This window comes from Pseudorasbora parva, chromosome 22, assembly GCF_024679245.1.
Source record: "Pseudorasbora parva isolate DD20220531a chromosome 22, ASM2467924v1, whole genome shotgun sequence".
NCBI classification, from domain to species: Eukaryota; Metazoa; Chordata; class Actinopteri; order Cypriniformes; family Gobionidae; genus Pseudorasbora; species Pseudorasbora parva.
Window position 1 is genome coordinate 38440382 of NC_090193.1, and position 20918 is coordinate 38461299.

At 39.2% G+C, this 20918-nt stretch overlaps 3 protein-coding genes across 6 annotated transcripts in view; 2 read left to right on the plus strand and 1 right to left on the minus strand.

Annotated features, from left to right (window-relative positions):
* Positions 1-5381, plus strand: part of shroom2b (shroom family member 2b) — a 51370-nt gene extending 45989 nt beyond the window's left edge. For all 4 annotated transcript variants that reach the window (XM_067431164.1, XM_067431165.1, XM_067431166.1 and 1 more), the window contains exons 8-10: positions 972-1137; positions 1786-2058; positions 4480-5381. In XM_067431164.1, the coding sequence (XP_067287265.1) occupies positions 972-1137; positions 1786-2058; positions 4480-4752 (712 nt within the window). In that variant the 3' untranslated portion in view covers positions 4753-5381. The remainder of the gene's footprint in view (positions 1-971; positions 1138-1785; positions 2059-4479) is intronic.
* A 67-nt stretch (positions 5382-5448) lies between these two features.
* On the plus strand, positions 5449-9587 carry LOC137058020 (claudin-34-like). Its single transcript, XM_067431168.1, has 2 exons — positions 5449-5808; positions 7872-9587. The coding sequence occupies exon 2, from the start codon at positions 8041-8043 to the stop codon at positions 8767-8769; it is 729 nt and encodes a 242-aa protein (XP_067287269.1). The 5' UTR covers positions 5449-5808; positions 7872-8040; the 3' UTR covers positions 8770-9587.
* An 8148-nt stretch (positions 9588-17735) lies between these two features.
* On the minus strand, positions 17736-20731 carry LOC137058198 (putative claudin-24). Its single transcript, XM_067431402.1, has one exon. The coding sequence runs from the start codon at positions 19771-19773 to the stop codon at positions 19102-19104; it is 672 nt and encodes a 223-aa protein (XP_067287503.1). The 5' UTR covers positions 19774-20731; the 3' UTR covers positions 17736-19101.
* Between the last annotated feature and the right edge of the window lie 187 nt (positions 20732-20918).

Genomic DNA, 20918 nt, shown 5'->3' on the forward strand with positions numbered 1-20918 from the left:
TTAAATGTTCCCCCATAAAACCTGCAGAAACCCTGTTTATGGTGACGTAGTTACATTGTACTTCCTTATATAATTACTAAGGGATATTGATTAACTACATGTACCTACTATAGGGCTAGGGTTTGGTTTAGGTTTAGTTACCTGTAATTATGTATGATTTACTGTTATTGAAGTAAGTAAATGTAGTAATGTTTAACTGTCACCGTAAGTGTTACCAAAAAAAATAACTTTGCATAATTTACCTTTGTATATTACAATTTTAGGGGTTTCCTTTTTTAATGATTGGTGATTCTTATTAGATCCTCATTATATAATGTGATTCTCAGAACAATACATTTTGTGCTGATTTAAATACATTAAAAAAATTGGAAAGTCAGATGATGTTCTTGTAACTGTAGTTACAGTTTTTGTTCTTTTAGCAATTTGATGAATTAGATCAGTTATCTTTAGAGTGAAAACCTGTACACTACTGCCCTCTACTGACACACACACACACACACACACACACACACACACACACACACACACACAAGCACGTTTGTTTTTGTGAAATGTTGGGATATTCTATAGGCGCAATGATTTTATACCGTACAAACCGTATTTTCTATCCCTCTACACTGCCCCTAAACCTGCCCATCACAGGAAACATTCTGCATTTTTACTTTCTCAAAAAAACTTTACTCTGTATGATTTATAAGCCTTTTTAAAAATGGGGACATGGATAATGTCCTCATATTTCACCCTCTTCTTGTAATACCCATGTCATTATATATATATATATATATATATATATATGACATCCTGTGTCCTGATATTTCGCAAAAACATGCCCCCACACACACACACAGTATAACCAGTACAATGTATTTGTACTAAATCTGTTATGTTTGCGAACTATTAAACTTTATTAACCTGGTGATTTTTCCCAGATCTTTCCTTTTGAGTGACCCGTGAATGTTTGATTTCTGCAGAGTGGAGGACGGTTTGGCTTCATCGGTGTCGTTAGTGAGCAGTTCGTCTTATTACAGCACGTCTGCACCTAAAGCAGAGCTGCTCATAAAGATGAAGGACATGCGGGAGCACATGGAGGAACAGGATTCAGAAGATGAACTTGATTATGACCTGTCCAACAAGAAGGTTTATATTCATTTTGTTATGTGGATTCACTCATTCAACATTGTGCTTTCAATGAGGACAGAACAATTACACTTTTGTATTGTTGAGAGGGGGAAGTCACATTATGTGTGCACTGCAAAAAAAGCATTTTTTACTTTGTATTTTTGTCTTGTTTCTGGTCTAAATATCTAAAAATTCTTGCATTAAGAAACATTTACTAGACACGTAAAATTATTGTCTTGTTTTGGGAAAAAAAACTCAACTCTTTTAATCTGCTAAATAATCTGTCAATCGGGTGAGTAAAATAATGTTGTTTAAAGATTATTTTTCTTACCCCACTGGCAGATTATTTATTTTATTTTAAGCAAAAACACTCTTCATTTTGAGTTATTTTTTCCCAAAACAAGACAATTACTTTTGCTTGTCTAGTAAATAATTCTTGTTTTAAGAATTTCTAGATTTTTGGACTAGAAACAAGACAAAAATACTAAGTAAGAAAAGTAATTTTTTGCAGTGTGTAAAATATTGTGTGTGAATGCGCTATACAAATAAACTTGAGCTCACATACCTCGCTCATTTGACAAACACCAATTATATCAGTTGCAGGATGTTTCAGACGATTCAAACTGTTTTTGAAGGGATAAATCTGTAATCTCTGTGTGTCTGCAGCAAGAGTTGATTGACAGCTTAAGTGAGAAGCTGCAGGTGCTGCGAGAGGCGCGTGAAAGCCTGCAGGAGGACGTGCAGGACAATAACGCTCTGGGAGAGGAAGTTGAAGCCACCGTACAGACCATCTGCAAACCCAACGAGCTGGAGAAGTTTCGCATGTTTGTGGGCGACCTGGATAAAGTGGTCAGTCTGCTGCTGTCGCTGTCCGGCCGACTGGCTCGCGTGGAAAACGCCCTCAACAACCTGGAGGAGGGAACGTCAGCGGACGAGAAGGTGAAAATTAGATGCTTGTGTTATTATTATTATTATTATTTACTTTTACTTTTGCTTCAGAGAACATCCCTGCGTCCAAATTCGCATACTATCCATACTAAATAGTATTCGAAAATACAATTACTTTGTCCCAAATCGTAGTATGCTGAAAAGAGTATGCCAAAGATACCCGGATGGTTTACTATTTCCGGGCAGAATCTGAAGTGCGGATCGATATTGCCCACAACCCATTGCGAGTTGGACGAGGATTCGATTAGAACTACAAACGCGGATAAAAAGTGTTAAAAACTACAAACATGACGGATGTGCGAGTCCGACGGTTAAGTTGAGAGGTTTAGATAAAGGGGTTTGAGTGACCAATTATCAGTATTTAACCTGACGAAAATATATTTATTCAGTGTTGTCCACATTATATTTCATCTTTAGCAGCATTGTGAACTTTTTTAATGACACGTTTGGCCATTAACTTTTAAAGGCATCATTATATTTAAACTGCAAACACATGAGGAGAGTCTCTGCATTAAAGACACACACATGGAAGATCAACGAGCGGCTACATTTCTCTCCGATACGGCAGGAGATTAAACTGAATGTGGAGGATTTCAACTGTGACGAATCTGACGATGATTGACAGGGCAGTTAAACGGTGACTCGATGCCAATATCTAAGCGACAGAGTCCGTTAAAGAAGACGAAGTAGTCCCGAAGCTTGCATACTTCATGTGCATTCTGCCACACACTCAAAAGTATGTAATTTTTCTTCACAAAAAGAGTACATACTTTTAGGACGTAGTATAAGTAGGCGAATTGGGACGCAGCACTTGAGATTAATGTCTGCATAAAGTTTTCTGGGGTGCACTTATAACATTAGTATGATTTTTACATTAAAAATTTTCATAATTTAGGAATCCTGTTTGAAGGGGCGTGTCTGTTGTGAGACTTCAGTGTAAGTGTCCACTGCTGTGATTGGCTGACATCTTTGCATGATATAATAGCTAATATTACATGTGGAACTCTCTTGAAAACCTTTGGCACGTTTTACTGTTACAGCTCTCAAGGTTAACCAATCGTGAAATGTGTTTATTATAGCATTATATTCAGATTGTGGCGTGAAAGGCTGCAATGATGAGCACTGTAGCCGATCACACACATGTTGAGCTCGTGAATGCAGTGATGTCCAATGCTTTCATCATAACTAACAGTGCAAACACAATATAAAGAAGAGATTGGTTGATTATAACGGGAGCTTTGGCACGAGTCAATGATAAACTCGAGCTGTTTGATTGACAGCTCCAGCGATTGTAAAGGGAGCGATCTTTGATCACTTTCTATATATAATTAAATCACAGTTTAAATAACTGATTATTTTCATCTTATTAAGAGAAACCACGTGAAGTTGAGCGTTTAGTCACTGGTTTGATTTACTGACACATAGACAAAGAAGATCTGACTGTACATTAATCTTATCATATCAGAAATCACTGGTCTCAGATCAGGCGTTAACACGGTTACTCATGTTGTGGCATTACTGTAGAGACCATCTCTTAAAGCCTGTTTGCAAAGCCTGCGCCGAAATTGTGACTGATTTACCAAAGAATCGACAGTGAAATGTGCCGAATACACAGAAATAATGCTCAACTGAGACATTCACATCGTTGAGAATAAATAAGCACATTCCTAGCATTATGATCCTGTGAAAGGTAACGTTATTTTTAGTCTGTTCGTCTCTCCTCGTCATCTCACTAACACTCCAGTGGGCGGAGCCAAAGTTACAGTGATGAAATAGGCGTTGATCATCTTCTGCAGAGGCGCTCTTCCACCTCTCTATTATAGTCATTGTTTCAATAAAAGCTGTTTTTGGACTAACAAGGAAGTTTTAAATTCTGAAACTTACCAGATACTCTTTTAGTATAACCTCTTATATGTCAAAAGCTCAAGGAAATTTTGATTTCTCAGTTCATCTCTCCTTTAATTTGATGGAGTAAATCTGAACTATGGGTCTAAAGTTTAGAAATACTTGACTGCTAATTCCAGTCTCACTTCCTGCTGAACCTGTTTGTAACTAATCAGATATGCTAATAGAGTTTGGTTTGCAAGACGCTGTAAGCAGTCGACCAATCACAACAGACTTGGGCCGTCTGACCAATCAGAGCAGAGGAGGCTCTCGGAAAGGTTTAGGGTTTAGAGAAGGGTTTAGAGAAACCGAATCCTTAATCAAACCATTTCTATGAGAAAAGAATTGATGTGGTTATGTATATTATGAGAAAATTGAAGTATTTTTGTCCTTGTAAACCTATTGTAGGAGACTCCAAAACAAAACTAGGAGTTTGGCATAATAGAGGCATTTTTTTTAATAAATTAGTTCTACCAGAGAGAGAAAAAAACACATTTTAAGGATGCTTTGTATGTGTTGTACTTTCAGCACACTTTGACTGAGAAACGCAAACTGCTCATTCGCCAGCACGAAGATGCCAAAGAGCTGAAGGAAAACTTGGACCGAAGAGAACGGCTGGTTTACGAGATTCTGGCCAGTTACCTCAGCGAAGAGTGTCTGGCAGACTACCGGCACTTCGTCAAAATGAAGTCGGCACTCATTATTGAGCAGCGTAAGCTGGAAGATAAGATCAAACTTGGTGAAGAGCAGCTCAAATGTCTGAAGGACAGTCTGCCGCTGGACCAGCGAATGCTGTACTGATCTGATCCAGACTGGACTGGCTCAGCATGAATAAGACTAGTTGGAACTGAATCAGGAGATATATTTCATATCTGCTTGTGTGCATTGGATAGAGTTATTACGATCAACGCGAAATCATTTTGATAGTTATAGAAATGCTCTTCCAGTTTTCTTTAGCATTGGTGAATTCATGCTTTCAATATCCGCTCATATTTTCAGGGATACGCTGTCTAAAATGATCTCCTATAGTCCGTATAAAGGTTTTTCTACCTGTATGTTTAACTAAATCATTTTGCTACTGAATGCTATTGGTGCTATTAATGGAAAGGTTTCCAGCTCATTAGATCTGCTTATTCTTACCTACACCCACACCGTTTTACTCATTTTGATGTAAATGTTCCTGTTTGTTTGTTTTTTAACTTAATGAAAAAACCTTCATTAGTAGGATGGGGGCTTCAGAAGATCGTCTCGTATCTGAAATATCCTTTCAATCTTTTGAATTTGTAGCTCATATTCCTCCTCTCCAATCTCACTGTGAACCGGAAGGATCTTTTATTGTGGACAGGTGATATAATGTTCATAGATGCGCTTTCAGTGCACTTCTACTGCAATACATCTGGAATAAAAATAAAAACATATATATATTGCAACTATTGCTTTTGAGCTCTTGTATGGACAGATCGCAACAATGAATTAATCTGGTTTATTTTCCATTCACAGTAGTTTTTATTTTAATGTTCAGTATATTATTAATGGTTAACAGGTAATAATGGTATATTATTATGGTGTTTAATGTTTCATTACGCATTCTGAAGCCTCACCCACACTTTATGATCTTTATGAGTCCCTGTGTTTTCCAATATGATGCAAATGATTTTTAATTCCTCATTGGTTTGATTTTATGATGTTGAGCCGTGGTCAATCATTCACAGAAACATATTCACAAGGTTGTTTACACTGGGTTTCTGAGCAGCAGGAAGTGGAGTTTTACACAATTTCCAGCCCGACACCGAGCGTGGATGAAGATGAAGAACGCTGAGAGAAGATTCATGGATCAGAGGAACGTGTGCTGATATGGTAATACGATCATTTGATCATTTTTCATCATAATTTATGTGTAAGTTTAGATTTTATGTGCATTGATTGAAAATATATTTTAAGATGTCCTCAAACAACTAGACAATGAATGACAATGTTTTAAAATCAGTAAAAAGTGATCGTTAAGACATTGTTACAAAAGATTTCAATTTCAAATAAATTATGTTCTTTTGAACTTTCCATTCATCAAAGAATCTTTACAAAATGTATCATGGTTTCCGCTAAAATATTAAGCAGCAAAACAATATTGATAATAATCATAAATATTTCTTTAGCATCAAATCATATGAGAGTGATTAGTGAAGGATCATGTGACACTGAAGCTGGAGTAATGATGATTAATTCAGCTTTGATCACAGGAATACATTTGCAGTTTAAAATATATTTACATGGAAAACAGTTATTATAAATTGTAATAATATTTCAATGTTTTTACTGTATTTTTGATCAAATAAATGCAGCCTTGATGAGCAGAAGAAATTATTTTCAAAAAACGTCTGAATAGTGTAAATAATTTATTAAATGAACACCAGGGTTATTGTCTTTAACTACTACTGTATTTACTATTTTGACAAATGAGTAATAATTAATTAACCTATATAAATAAATAAATATATATATATATACCAGTACATGCATACGTATATACATATGTATATATGTATGTGTTGTGTGTATATATACACTGATCAGGCATAACATTAAGTGATAACACTGATGATCTCTTCATCACGGCTCCTGTTAGTGGGTGGGATATATTAGGCAGCAAGTGAACATTTTGTCCTCAAAGTTGATGTGTTAGAAGCAGGAAAAATGGGCAAGCGTAAGGATTTGAGAGAGTTTGACAAGGGCCAGATTGTGACGGCTAGACGACTGGGTCAGAGCATCTCCAAAACTGCAGCTCTTGTGGGCTGTTCCCGGTCTGCAGTGGTCAGTATCTATCAAAAGTGCTCCAAGGAAGGAACAGTGGAGAACCGGCCACAGGGTCATGGGCGGCCAAGGCTCATTGATGCACGTGGGGAGCGAAGGCTGGCCCGTGTGGTCCGATCAAACAGACGAGCTACTGGAGCTCCAACTGCTCCAGAAGTTAATGCTGGTTCTGATAGAAAGCTGTCAGAATACACAGAGCAGTTCAGTTTGCTGCGTATTGGGCGGCACAGCCGCTGACCAGTCAGGGTGCCCATGCTGACCCCTGACCCCGCCGAAAGTATACATGATTTACCTGGGGAACACTTGGCCCCAGGATGACCTATGGGAAGAAGGCGAGCCGGCGGAGGCAGTGTGATGCTTTGGGCAATGTTCTGCTGGGAAACCTTGGGTCCTCCATCCATGTGGATGTTACTTTGACACGCTCCACCTACCTAAGCATTGCTGAGACCATGTTCAGCCTTTCATGGAAACGGTATTCTGGTGGCTGTGGCTCTTCCAGCAGGATAATGCTCCTGACACAAAGCACAAATGCTTCAGGAATGGTTTTAAGGAGCACAACAAGAGTTTGAGGCGTTGACTCGGCCTCCAAATTCCCCAGATCTCAAGCCAATCGAGCATCTGTGGGATGTGCTGAACAAACAAATCCGATCCACGGAGACCCCACCTCACAACTTACAAAGTTGGAAATATACAAAATCTTTGTCCTTGTGGGGAAATTTTTTGGTTTTGGTTCCTGTGAGGAAAACGACTTATAAATGATACTAAGTGATGTTTTTTGAAAATGTTAAAATGCAGAAACTTTTGTGTGATGGTAGGGTTAGTGTAAGGGGAGAGAATATATTGTTTGTACAGTATAAAAACCATTAAGTCTATGACACATGAAAACACAACATGTGTGTTATGTCATGTCATGTCATGTCAACCACTATTGGTTAGTTAAACCACTATAGAGCCGTGTCTATGCATTTGGCAAGAAGCATACCGTAATGCCTTTAACTGAAGTAGGAAAACAAGAGGAAGTGTATGATCTAATCTCTCTCTCTCTCTCTCTCTCTCTCTCTCTCTCTCTCTCTCTCTCTCTCTCTCTCTCTCTCTCTCTCTCTCTCTCAAAGGGACGTGAGGTTTGTTTGCAAGGTTTCTTGGCGACGGAACTGGTTAGTTAAACCCACAACACTCCTGCTCTGGGTCGCTGTGAACTCCATTAAGAGCCATTCAGAGAAGACGAGGCTCTTCAGGATGGATGTTGGTCACTCAGGAGACTGAAGTCTGAGAGCGGACGGCATGGCTTACCTCGTCCACACGGCTCACGCTCAGTTCGTGGCTTTCTGGCTGGGAATGGTCGGCTGGATTCTCATCATAGTGACCATCGGGCTGGTGGAGTGGCGGGTTTGGGAAGTGAGCGACCTGTCTGTCATCACCTCCGGTCTGGCCTGGGTGGGGATCTGGAGAGTGTGTTTTTATAGTCACGCTCTGATCTTATCCAACAACCAGATCATGTTCTGTCAGAGGATTCGCTTGTCGGAGTCGTTCACGCCACCGGAAATCGCAGTGGCTCAGGTGCTCATGACAGTGGCTCTGATTCTCGGGCTCGTGGGAAACGCCAGCGTCGTTTACGGCCTGAGGAACGCTTACTTCGGACTGGACAAGCTGAAACCCATCAGACTGGCGTTTTACACCGGCGGGGTTTTATTCATCCTCACTGGAGCCTCGGCGCTCGTTCCCGTGTGCTGGAATCTCCATTCGGTCGTAAACAATCAGACTATAGTATTCCCAGCAGAGTTTCTCATGCCTCCCGCTCCTGTAAACCAGTCCATCGGAGCCGGCATCATCGTGGGGATTTTTGCATCCACCCTGTTGGTCTGTAGCGGGATGGTCTTTCTGTCCTTCAGGGTCCCGGTGGTTCTGGAGCCCAAAGTGAGGCCCTCGTGGCCTGGAGAAGGAAGCTCGGGAACACGTGTGAACCACCAGGGAATTGACAATCCAGCTTTCCAAACATCGAAGAACAGTTAAAGAAACTGTATGTAAGAAAATGTATTTCAATTAATCATAAAATGGCCCTGATATGTCACTAGACATTAAGAAAATATTTCTATCACTGACAACAGTATATAGTCCGGCCAGGATATTGTCATTTAAAAGTTGTTGTTGCAGCCCTCATCTGATGTTGATGATGTCATGTTGTGTTTTGACCTGAAGCTCCGCCCTCCACCTATCGACCAATCATGAAGTCAGTAGTGTTTTGGGCAACCGGGTTGCCAGATCTGCTCTAGTTACCACAGCTGCAGCTACAAACCTTCCTGCTGATCCTGCAGCCAATCTGGCAACCTCGAGTCAGGGGGAGGGGGATACACCGCTCTACAGTCATTTGAAAGTGATTGCAGTACCAGTTTTGGCCACAATTTCACATACGCTTCCTTTAAGAGGACAGATGTGAGTGTGTAATTAGGATGCTGTGTTCGTCTCAGGCCCTTCATACTGTAACTATTACTGTACAACGGGGCTAAAGGCACAGCTATGAAAAATGCTTTTCACTACTCCATTAGTGTATGATTACAGAATATATATATATATATACACATACACATATATATTATAGCCTATATATATGCAGTATTCACTAACGATCAACACACCCCACGCCGGCACCATAACAACACCACACACACCGTATAGAAAATACAGCTCAGCCTCACAAAAAATAACAATTCGTTCTTGAAATATAATTGTAATGAACTGAAATAGACAATATTTAAATTTAGACACCTTCAGACACGCGTTCATTTAATATTAAAAATATATATTTTAGATTTTGACGACCAGAGAATGCCCTGACAGCCCATTATATATGTAGTGTGTGTGTGTGTGTGAGCGCGCGTGTGTGAGCGCGCGTGTGTGAGCGCGCGCGCGCGTGTGTGTGTGTGTGTGTGTGTGTGTGTGTGTGTGTGTGTGTGTGTGTGTGTGTGTGTGTGTGTGTGTGTGTGTGTGTGTGTGTGTGTGTGTGTGTGTGTGTGTGTTTATTAAATTAATTGATAGAGCAACATATTTTGTGTGGAAAATGAATCATAAAAGTGGTTTGTTTGTTTGTTTGTTTGTTTAAGAAGACAATTTAATAATGTCTGAGGGAATCACTTTAGCAATGTTTGTACTATTTTGGGTTTATTAAAAAAAAGATTTTTGTTCAATAAATATACTTTGTATTATTATACTATTATAAATATACATTAAAATATATTCATTAACAAAAATGATAAACTAGGCATGCACCGATATAAATAGCCAATAATAATTCCTTTTGAAAGTTGATATATTGGTTTATATAATATGTTATATAGTAATGATACGTTTATTAGCTCTTCCTGTCCTACCTGTAAAGCTCTTCCATTGTTCTCAAGGGGAGATAAGTGAAGCTGAATCATAAAACGCTGTCAAAGGTTGTACTTTTACAATGATATTTCTGATGCGTTTTTTAGTGAAGAAATTCATAAAGTCATCATCTGATTAAAAAGTAATGAGCATGACTGCATTAAACTCCTGTTCGACTATTAAAAAAATGGTTCATTACTGTAAGAAGAAGAGAAAAGCTTGGACAGGGACTTATGAGACAGACTGTAATCCTGATGATCAACTCAATGAAGGAATTAAGGGGATTATTTCCTTTATCTTTCTTTGCTTGATCCCGCAGGAACATTGTGATTGCAATAGTGGGAGTGTTTTGTAAGTGATTGTTGGGTAAGAAGACATACGCTTGTCCACATTGAGAGAACAGGTTTATATATATATATATATATAAATATATATATATATATATATATATATATATATATATATATATATATATATATATATATATATATATATATATATATATATATATATAAAATTATTATTTTTTCGGCTGGAAAAGCACTTTTGCTTTTAAAGTGCGTACTTCACTGATGATGAAAAAGTACAGCAGTTTTGATGTCAGAGAATGCATTTTTGTGTTTGCATGCAAGCATTAGCTTATAATTGTTTCACTACTTAAAAATTTATCAATATTTCATATCTAAAAAAACACAAACAGTGACACTCCTTTTGTTGTGCAAGGGATTGTGGATAATGAATGAACTAACAGTGAGCAATATATTCTTTAAGCATTTGTTAACTTTAATGTTAGTTACTAAAAACGTTAGGGATCATGCACCGATATGAACATTTTGGCCGATAATTCTTTATATTTGAAAGCCGATAACCGATATATTGGCTGATAAACCGATAAATCCTTTTTTTTAGGAAACCTGTGCACTCGATGTCCTGACAGGCTGGACACAATAATTTTCCATGACAATGATAAATTGAAATAGAAAAACTACCGAAAATACACTGATTACTACTGAATACCAACCTGTTCTGCACTGAGCCAGCACTGAGCTCGGCACACGACTCTGTCTCATTACGTAATATGACGCGATGTTGAAAAAAAAAAACAGCGTTTTTTACAAACAGCCAGACAGTTTTTTACGAAACGGCCACTTTATCTGCTAAATTTGTGCTCTTATGTCTTTTAAAAACATGTTAAATCCTGCATTACCTTTTCATATGGCAGGGTTATATATTCATCTTGAAAAAATGTAACCTGCAATATTCTATTTTACAAATGAGACCTTATTGTAAAGTGTTGCCATTATAATTGATCTCCTGATGCCTTCTTAAAAATCCTTGAGTGACAGACGAGCAGGAAGCGGAGGAAACTTGCGTCACTGAGGCGCTGGCTTTGGTCCATGGCTGGTAGGTGTGGATCTCACACACACACACACATCTCGACCTCTCCGGGGAGCCGCTCATGTGAACTAGAGCGGAGGATGGCAGTGGCAGGGCACGTGAAACGCTCTCCAGACGATCACTACACTAATTGTTAGGCTGGAAGTGCAGTCTGTGCCAAAGCAGTTCTCTCTGAGCTCCACATTGTGCCAAGACCGATGGCAGCAGAACAAAACGTCTCTCTTATGCATATCAGAACCAAAAACAAGCACAGTAAACACAGATCTCTGTTCAGTTTCCAGGGAATGCATGGACCGCATACCTTGAAATCCAAGTCACCGTGTTTTAAAGGGATAGTTCACTTTAAAATGAAAATTCTGTCATCGTTTACTCACCCTCAAGTTGTTTCAAACCTGTATGAATTTCTTTCTTCAGCTGATCACAAGGGAAGATATTTTGAAGAATGTCAGTAACCAAACAGTTAACTGGAGCAATTGACTTCCACAGGAAAAAAAAAATACTCGGCAGATGTGGAGCGCTGCAAATTCAAACAAGAACCAGTCAAAAGCATCAGAATAGCATCGTTTTAAATGGCAGGAGGTATCATGCACATCAAAAACAGGCAAATCCACAAATTAATATTATTCTACATTTCCTAGCTTTTTACAGAATATATTCGGATGCAGCCCCCTTTGTAATCGTTAACATTTTTATAAGTAACTTTATATTAATTACACATTTTTTCTTAGTAACTGAAACATTTTGTAATTAAATTACGTAACTTCGTTACATGTCTCCTCCCCAACACTGCCTCCGGAGCAAGACATCGACCAATAGTTATACATCATTACACCATAGGCCCCGCCCACTAGCATTCAGTCGCTTATTGGCTGACACTTGCCTACAATGGATGTGAGCACTGTGTCAAAAAAAGCGAATTATATGTTTGTTCGGAGTATTTTGTTAGTCTGCGAGGCACAGTTTAACACAGAGTTTGCAAAGAAAATTTTGTTGACAGATGCAGTCGGTTGTAGTGGATCTGACAGCAGACTTAGAAGTTAATGATTTCATGATGTCTGTAAATGAGAGTTTTATATGGAGAATGTTTTCAAAAAATGTCCACAGCTAGCCATATTTAACCATGTTTATACGAAATTAATAGGAAATGTCAAGTACATAAATTTAGTCCCAAATGTTTGTTTTTAGTGTACAGTCCCTGACAAAAGTCTTGTCGCTTATCTATTTTCTAGAAATACCTGATATTAACCTGACTTTTAATTAATTCATTGGTGTTAGAAATAGCTCATATGAAAAGCTAAAACCCTCCCAAATGATGTTTAATGCACTGAAATAAATAATTTTCACAGAAAAAATATTTATCATTTAATCAAGATGGAAAGGTCAAATTTTGGCAAGACAAAAGTTTTGTCGCCTGTACAGAAATGGAACAAATTTACAGCAAATACAAAAATGTCAGCAAATTAAGTTGTGAGATCCAAATATAATATCTTGTATGACTTCCATGAGCTTGAAGGACTGCATCCATGCGGTTTGGCAAGGATTCATACAATTTATTGATGAAGTCATCAGGAATAGCTAAGAAAGCAGTCTTGCATGCCTCCCAGAGTTCATCAATATTCTTTGGTTTCGTCTTCCAAGCGTCCTCTTTCATTCTACCCCACATATGCTCAATGATGTTCATGTCTGGTGACTGGGCTGGCCAATCCTGGAGCATCTTGATCTTCTTCGCCTTGAGGAACTTTGATGTGGAGATGGAAGTATGCGATGGAGCACCGTCCTGCTGCAGAATTTGGCCTCTTTTATGGTTGGGAATAAGAGGTAGCTAAGATTTCTTGGTATTTTAGACTATTGATGTTGCCTTCCACCCTGCAGATCTCTCGCACACCCCCATACTGGATGTAACCCCAGACCATGATTTTTCCGCCACCAAACTTCACTGTTTTCTGGGTGAATCTCGGATCCATTCTGGCTCCAGTAGGTCTCCTGCAATATTTGAGGCGACTGTAGTGTAATTCAACAGAAGATTCATCTGAAAAATCCACCTTCTGCCACTTTTCCAGCGTCCATCCTTTTAGCAGGCTGTGGGCCAAATACCACACGGTTTTTCAATTGTCTTTTGTTTAGTGCTGGCTTCTGGGCACTGATTCGACCATGGAGGCCATTTCGAGACAGAATCCGACAAACTGTTCTGGTTGACACAGGGACTTCAGGTGACCAGGTCTCGTGGAGCTCTGCTGCAGTGGAAAATGGGCTGGCCTTGGATTTTCGAGCCAACAAACGGTCCTCTCGAGCAGTTGTCTTGCGGGTTCTGCCTGACCTGGGCTTGTCAAAAACGTCTCCAGTCTCTTCAAATCTTTTTTTTATCCTCTGTACTTGACGCTGAGACACATTGAAGGTGTCTGCCACATCAGCAGTGGATCTGGTCTTCAGCCTCTTAAAAATCAAAACTTTAGTCTCTGGGTGAATCTTAGGCATGTTTGCAGAGGTCAAGTTGCAGTTGATGTGAAGGTCTAGTGTACTGGGGTTCTTTTTATACACACTTGAGACCTAATTGATCCATTATTAATCACAGGCGAAGCTCATATGACAAGGTGACAACACTTATGTCTTTGCAAAAATTGACTCAATGGGCTTTACCAAGCTGTGAATATTAGAATACTTTTTGAAAGTTTAGTTTTTCACTGAAACTATCACAAAAGCTGGTGGGATTAAAATGAGCCATTTCTTGTAAAAAAATCTTGATTAGAAATATATTTCAGCGAAATTAGGTCAATTTGTACACAAGCGACAAGACTTTTGTCAGGGACTGTAGTAGCAATGGTAATTCTTTAATCTAACGAAAGAAAAGCATGACTTGGAGGATGCGTTTCATCCATATGGCTCATTATCATAAAGGAAGTGGGCAGGAAGCCGTCGGCACCATGTGCTCCTGATAGTGAAGAAACCTTTGTATGTAAAAGATGGCAAGATTAGCATACAAGATTATAATGAGTCCATTGTGGAAACCCAACAAAGAGAACTTTCATCTGAAGGCATGAACCCGGGCCGGACAGAACTGCTGAGACTGAGACGGGCATGAGAAGATCCGATCCACACAAACACTCGGCAGTTAAAACATTTCAGACAAGAGGCTGAAGGGATTTTTGGAAAGTACATGATCAAAGACACATTCCTCCTGCAGAACTGGGCTCGATTCCACCAGGACACACACATCAGAGATCACACACTTAAGTGAGGTTTCAAAGCAAACTGATATCTTTTATATAATGATGTTGTCTCATGTAATGCAATTTTGTCTCAGTGAAGAACACAGAGGGTCATGTCTAACACACTCGGCACTTTCACCAAACAATGTGTTTTAACATTGTTTCTTTCAAGTTATGCTGCAAACTAAGATTAGAAGTGACTGTCACTTCCAAGCTACAATAGTTGAAGATGAAATTATACTGCACATTTCATCATCATATTATCAAATAGAGTACATATATAAAATAGGTTATGGACCAACGCTTTGTGTACTTGTGCGCAGTCATGTAGGGAGCATGAAATTGTCCAAAATGTATTGGTATGATGAAGCATTAAAAGTTCCTTTGATTGGAACTAAGGGGCAAAAAATACAAAATACCCCAGACCGTAATCCCCCCTCCACCAAACTTTACACTTGGCACAATGCAGTCAGGACTCGTCCATGTGATTGCCAGACAGAGAAGCGTGATTGGTCACTCAGAGAACACGTCTCACTGCTCTAGAGTCCAGTGGCGGCTGCTTTACTCCACTGCATCCCACGCTTTGCATTGCACTTGGTGATGTAAGGCTTGGATGAGCTGCTCGGCCATGGAAACCCATTCCATGAAACTCTCTACACACTGTTCCTGAGCTCATCTGAAGGCCACAGAAAGTTGGTGACTTCTGCACACTGTGACCCTCAGCATGCGCTGACCCCGCTCTGTGATTTTTCGTGGCCTATCACTTCGTGGCTGAGTTGCTGTTGTTTCAATCGCTTCCACTTTGTTATAATCCCACTAACAGTTGAGCGTGGAATATTTAGTAGTGAGGAAATGTCAGGAATGGACTTATTGCACAGGTGGCAACCTATCACGGCCCACGCTTGAGTTCACTGAGCTCCTGAGAGCGACCCATTCTTTCACTAATGTGTGTAGAAGCGTCTGCAGGCCTAGTGCTTGATTTACACACCTGTGGACATGAAGAGATTGAACAGCTGAATTCAGTGATTTGAAGGGACGTCCCAATACTTTTGGCAATATATATATACAGTATTGTTCAAAATAATAGCAGTACAATGTGACTAACCAGAATAATCAAGGTTTTTAGTATATTTTTTATTGCTACGTGGCAAACAAGTTGCCAGTAGGTTCAGTAGATTCTCAGAAAACAAACGAGACCCAGCATTCATGATATGCACGCTCTTAAGGCTGTGCAATTGGGCAATTAGTTGAAAGGGGTGTGTTCAAAAAAATAGCAGTGTCTACCTTTGACTGTACAAACTCAAAACTATTTTGTACAAACATTTTTTTTTTCTGGGATTTAGCAATCCTGTGAATCACTAAACTAATATTTAGTTGTATGACCACAGTTTTTTAAAACTGCTTGACATCTGTGTGGCATGGAGTCAACCAACTTGTGGCACCTCTCAGCTGTTATTCCACTCCATGATTCTTTAACAACATTCCACAATTCATTCACATTTCTTGGTTTTGCTTCAGAAACAGCATTTTTGATATCACCCCACAAGTTCTCAATTGGATTAAGGTCTGGAGATTGGGCTGGCCACTCCATAACATTAATTTTGTTGGTTTGGAACCAAGACTTTGCCCGTTTACTAGTGTGTTTTGGGTCATTGTCTTGTTGAAACAACCGTTTCAAGGGCATGTCCTCTTCAGCATAGGGCAACATGACCTCTTCAAGTATTTTAACATATGCAAACTGATCCATGATCCCTGGTATGCGATAAATAGGCCCAACACCATAGTAGGAGAAACATGCCCATATCATGATGCTTGCACCTCCATGCTTCACTGTCTTCACTGTGTACTGTGGCTTGAATTCAGAGTTTGGGGGTCGTCTCACAAACTGCCTGTGGCCCTTGGACCCAAAAAGAACAATTTTACTCTCATCAGTCCACAAAATGTTCCTCCATTTCTCTTTAGGCCAGTTGATGTGTTCTTTGGCAAATTGTAACCTCTTCTGCACATGCCTTTTTTTTAACAGAGGGACTTTGCGGGGGATTCTTGAAAATAGATTAGCTTCACACAGACGTCTTCTAACTGTCACAGTACTTACAGGTAACTCCAGACTGTCTTTGATCATCCTGGAGGTGATCATTGGCTGAGCCTTTGCCATTCTGGTTATTCTTCTATCCATTTTGATGGTTGTCTTCCGTTTTCTTCCACGTCTCTCTGGTTTTGCTCTCCATTTTAAGGCATTGGAGATCATTTTAGCTGAACAGCCTATCATTTTTTGCACCTCTTTATAGGTTTTCCCCTCTCTAATCAACTTTTTAATCAAAGTACGCTGTTCTTCTGAACAATGTCTTGAACGACCCATTTTCCTCAGCTTTCAAATGCATGTTCAACAAGTGTTGGCTTCATCCTTAAATAGGGGCCACCTGATTCACACCTGTTTCTTCACAAAATTGATGACCTCAGTGATTGAATGCCACACTGCTATTTTTTTGAACACACCCCTTTCAACTAATTCAACTAATTGCCCAATTGCACAGCCTTAAGAGCGTGCATATCATGAATGCTGGGTCTCATTTGTTTTCTGAGAATCTACTGAACCTACTGGTAACTTGTTTGCCACGTAGCAATAAAAAATATACTAAAAACCTTGATTATTCTGGTTAGTCACATTGTACTGCTATTATTTTGAACAATACTATATATATATATATATATATATATATATATATATATATATATATATATATATATATATATATATAGTAAAAAATATTCTCCGGCGTTTTAAAGTGACTGTAAACAAATTTGTGCTACATGAAAAAAAAAATGCATTCAATTAGAGGAATGCATTTCAATGCAAAAAAAGCATTTTTACTAGTCTTAGACTTTTGAATCTCACTGCATGCATAAAGTTAGTTTATTAAGCATTTTAAAAAAAAATCTTAATTTGTGATCCTCACAAGCAGTATTTTCATAAATATGTTTGCTTTAAACTAATAAATGGAAGCCACTTGCACAAAGTTTAATAAAAAATTAAAATCCATCACTTCATACATCACATGACAAAAACATTCAGCATTCAGCTTTATTGACTGATCATCACAACTTTGGTACTTTAACACATCAGAGAACACAATATATAATGTCTATTATCTCACATTCACTCGCTCAGTGCTTTAAAATATATAAAAACAGACAAACCGACAAGCTTGCAACTGTTTTTTTTGGGTAATATTTGGATAATTAGCATAAAATTGTCTCTCATAAATGACCTCATAGTCATAAAAGTGCACTTTCTTGGAAAGTTTGCATATTTCATTTTCATGATTAGTAAAAGGTTTCTCATTAGAATCACATTCGCATGTGCAGATCTGGGTGTAAAAATTAGCTTATAACATGATTCACGGATAGCTTGCAACAGTACTTACGATTTATAATCAAAATTAAGGGTAACACTTTACAATAAGGTTCCATTTGTTAACATGAACTAACAATAAAAAATATTCTAAAAGCATGTTTATTTTAACATTTACTAACACATTATTAAAATCATAAGTTAATGTTATATTTAATGGACCTGAGCTGGCATGAACTTAAAATTAGTTTTTCTACCCAAATTGTGTTTTTGCGTAACCCAGATCCTGGGTTAGATGTAACAACCCAGTGTTTGGGTAGTTTTTGTGTTACTCAGATCCTGAGTCAGATGAAACAAACCCAGTGTTTGGGTGGTTTTTGCGTAACCCAGATCCTGGGTCAGACGTACAAGCCAGTGTTGAGTTACTTATCGCAGCATACTAAGCAATAAGCTAGTATTGTGGTAAAAACTAATTACGCTGGGTTAAATAAACAACCCAATTTGCTGGGTAAAATTAACCCAACATGTGTTCTGTCCTATATTTACCCAGCCCTTGGGTTGTTTTTAAAACAGTGTTTTTTTTAGAGTGTGTATTTTTATTAACTAGCATTAACAAAGATTAATAAATATTGATAGATGACATTGTTTAATAAATTATAAAAAATGTGCTGCCTTAAGATTTTTTTTAAGTACAATCAACACATTTTTTTTACTTAAATTACATTAAACTGACTTTAAAAATAAGTTAAATCTTGAATAACATAAATAAAGATTAAAATTGCTTGACTTCTTTCAATGAGTAGCCTGTAAAAACTTTTTTTCTTTTCTTTTTTTTTTTTACAATGTAATAGGACCTTATTGTAAAGCATTACCAAATTAAGTCTAATCTGACAAAAAAAAAGTAGCAGCATTTAATTACAATCAACTCCCACATATCTGATCAATAGAGACCACGGAATTATTAACAGTGCGGAAAACATTAGTTGAAGCAAAACTGTGTTTAACGGAGTCAATATTCATCGCTCACACATATTCTGTCCTCCTGCGTGGAGACCGATCCGGATGCCTCATATTAGCTCTGTTTAGGTGTATAGGCTGCTGTAACGGGCATGTTTCCTCTCTCAGATACAAGCAAGATATGACCAACAAGAAACCGGCCACCAAATGCAAACAGCCAGCGGTCCATCCGAAGAAGAGCGCGTCTCCAAACTCCCAGCGAGGGACCACACTTGGCACGCTCTCGTCGAAGAAGCGCAGGACCGTCAGGTGCGCCACATACGAGACGGGCACGAGGCCGAGGACTCCCGCGACGAAGCAAAAGATCCCCCCAAGCATTTTCAGGGTCCGCTTGGCTTCGAAGGTCTCGGTGCGTCTGCAGCTGTTCACCAGGTAGATGCCCGGCACGGCGAATGACAGGCCGGTTAAACCCGCCGCCACTGCGGTGCACATCAGGATTCTGGCCAGCCGGATGTCAGGAGGGAGACCCAGCAGACTGTCGTACGCCCTGCACTCGGTGACCCCGAGGTCCTGCACCACGCACGTTCCCCACAGACCGAGCTCGAAGCTTTCCGTAGGCAGGAGCTCGGTGGAGAGCGTGAGCCAGCAGGGCATGGCGGTGCTGACCAGCGAAAACAAGCAGGCGGCCAGCGAGAAAAACACACCCAAAAGCTCCAGAGCGCACACTCCAGGGTCCATAACGACCTCTCCTCTCCTCCTCCTCCTCGTCTCCGTCCACTAGTTAGTAGACTAAAGGGTGCAGATCGCCGACAGGAGCATGAGCCTCGGCCGAGGAGTCGCGCGTCATCTCGGGTCGGGTGAGCAGAAGCGCTCTGATCTCTCTCTCAGCACAACAACATCATTCACATGTGCAGATCATCTGAAAACACACACACACACACACACACACACACACACACACACACACACACACACACACACACACACACACACACACACACACACACACACACACAGATGGTCTATGTGGTTTACAGGGACTCTCCATAGGCGTAATGGTTTTTATACCGTACAAACCTTATTTTCTATCCCCTTACACTGCCTCTAAACCTACCCATCACAGGAAACATTCTGCATTTTTACTTTCTCAAAAAAACATAATTTAGTATGTTTTTAAGGCCATTTGAATTATGAGGACATTTGAAATGTCCTCATAAACCACATTTATAGTTTAATACCAGTGTAATACCCATGTAGTTATACAAATTTGTGTCCTCATAAACCACATAAACAGGCTCTCACGCACACACACACACACACACACACACACACACTCTCTCGCTCTCTCTCTCTCTCTCTCTCTCTCTCTCTCTCTCTCTCTCTCTCTGTCACCACAACAACATCATTCACATGTGCAGATCATCTGAAAACACACTCTTGCTCAGACTCAGTGCGTAAAATAATGTTATGCTGCTGCGTTTTGCATTATAGAATTCATAGAATACGCTTTCCTGTAGCTCAACTAGTAGAGCATGGCGCTAGCAACGCTAAGGTCATGGGTTCGATTCCCAGGGAAAGCAAGGAATGAAAATAATGTAAAAATGTGTACCTTGAATGCAATGTAAGTCGCTTTGGATAAAAGCGTCTCAAATGCATAAATGTAAATGTAAATAAAAATTCAGAGATCTCTAATATATCAGGGGTTATTTGCACTAAGTGAAAATAGTGATATATTATATTTACACATGTAAAAGTAGCAGTTCTTTGCAATATGTGTAATTAGTAATTAGATTCTATTTATGCTTTATTTTGTCAGATACATACTATTTGCACCTCAGTATTGTTGTACTTTAACAGGATGCAATCCTGTGTATCATCGTGTA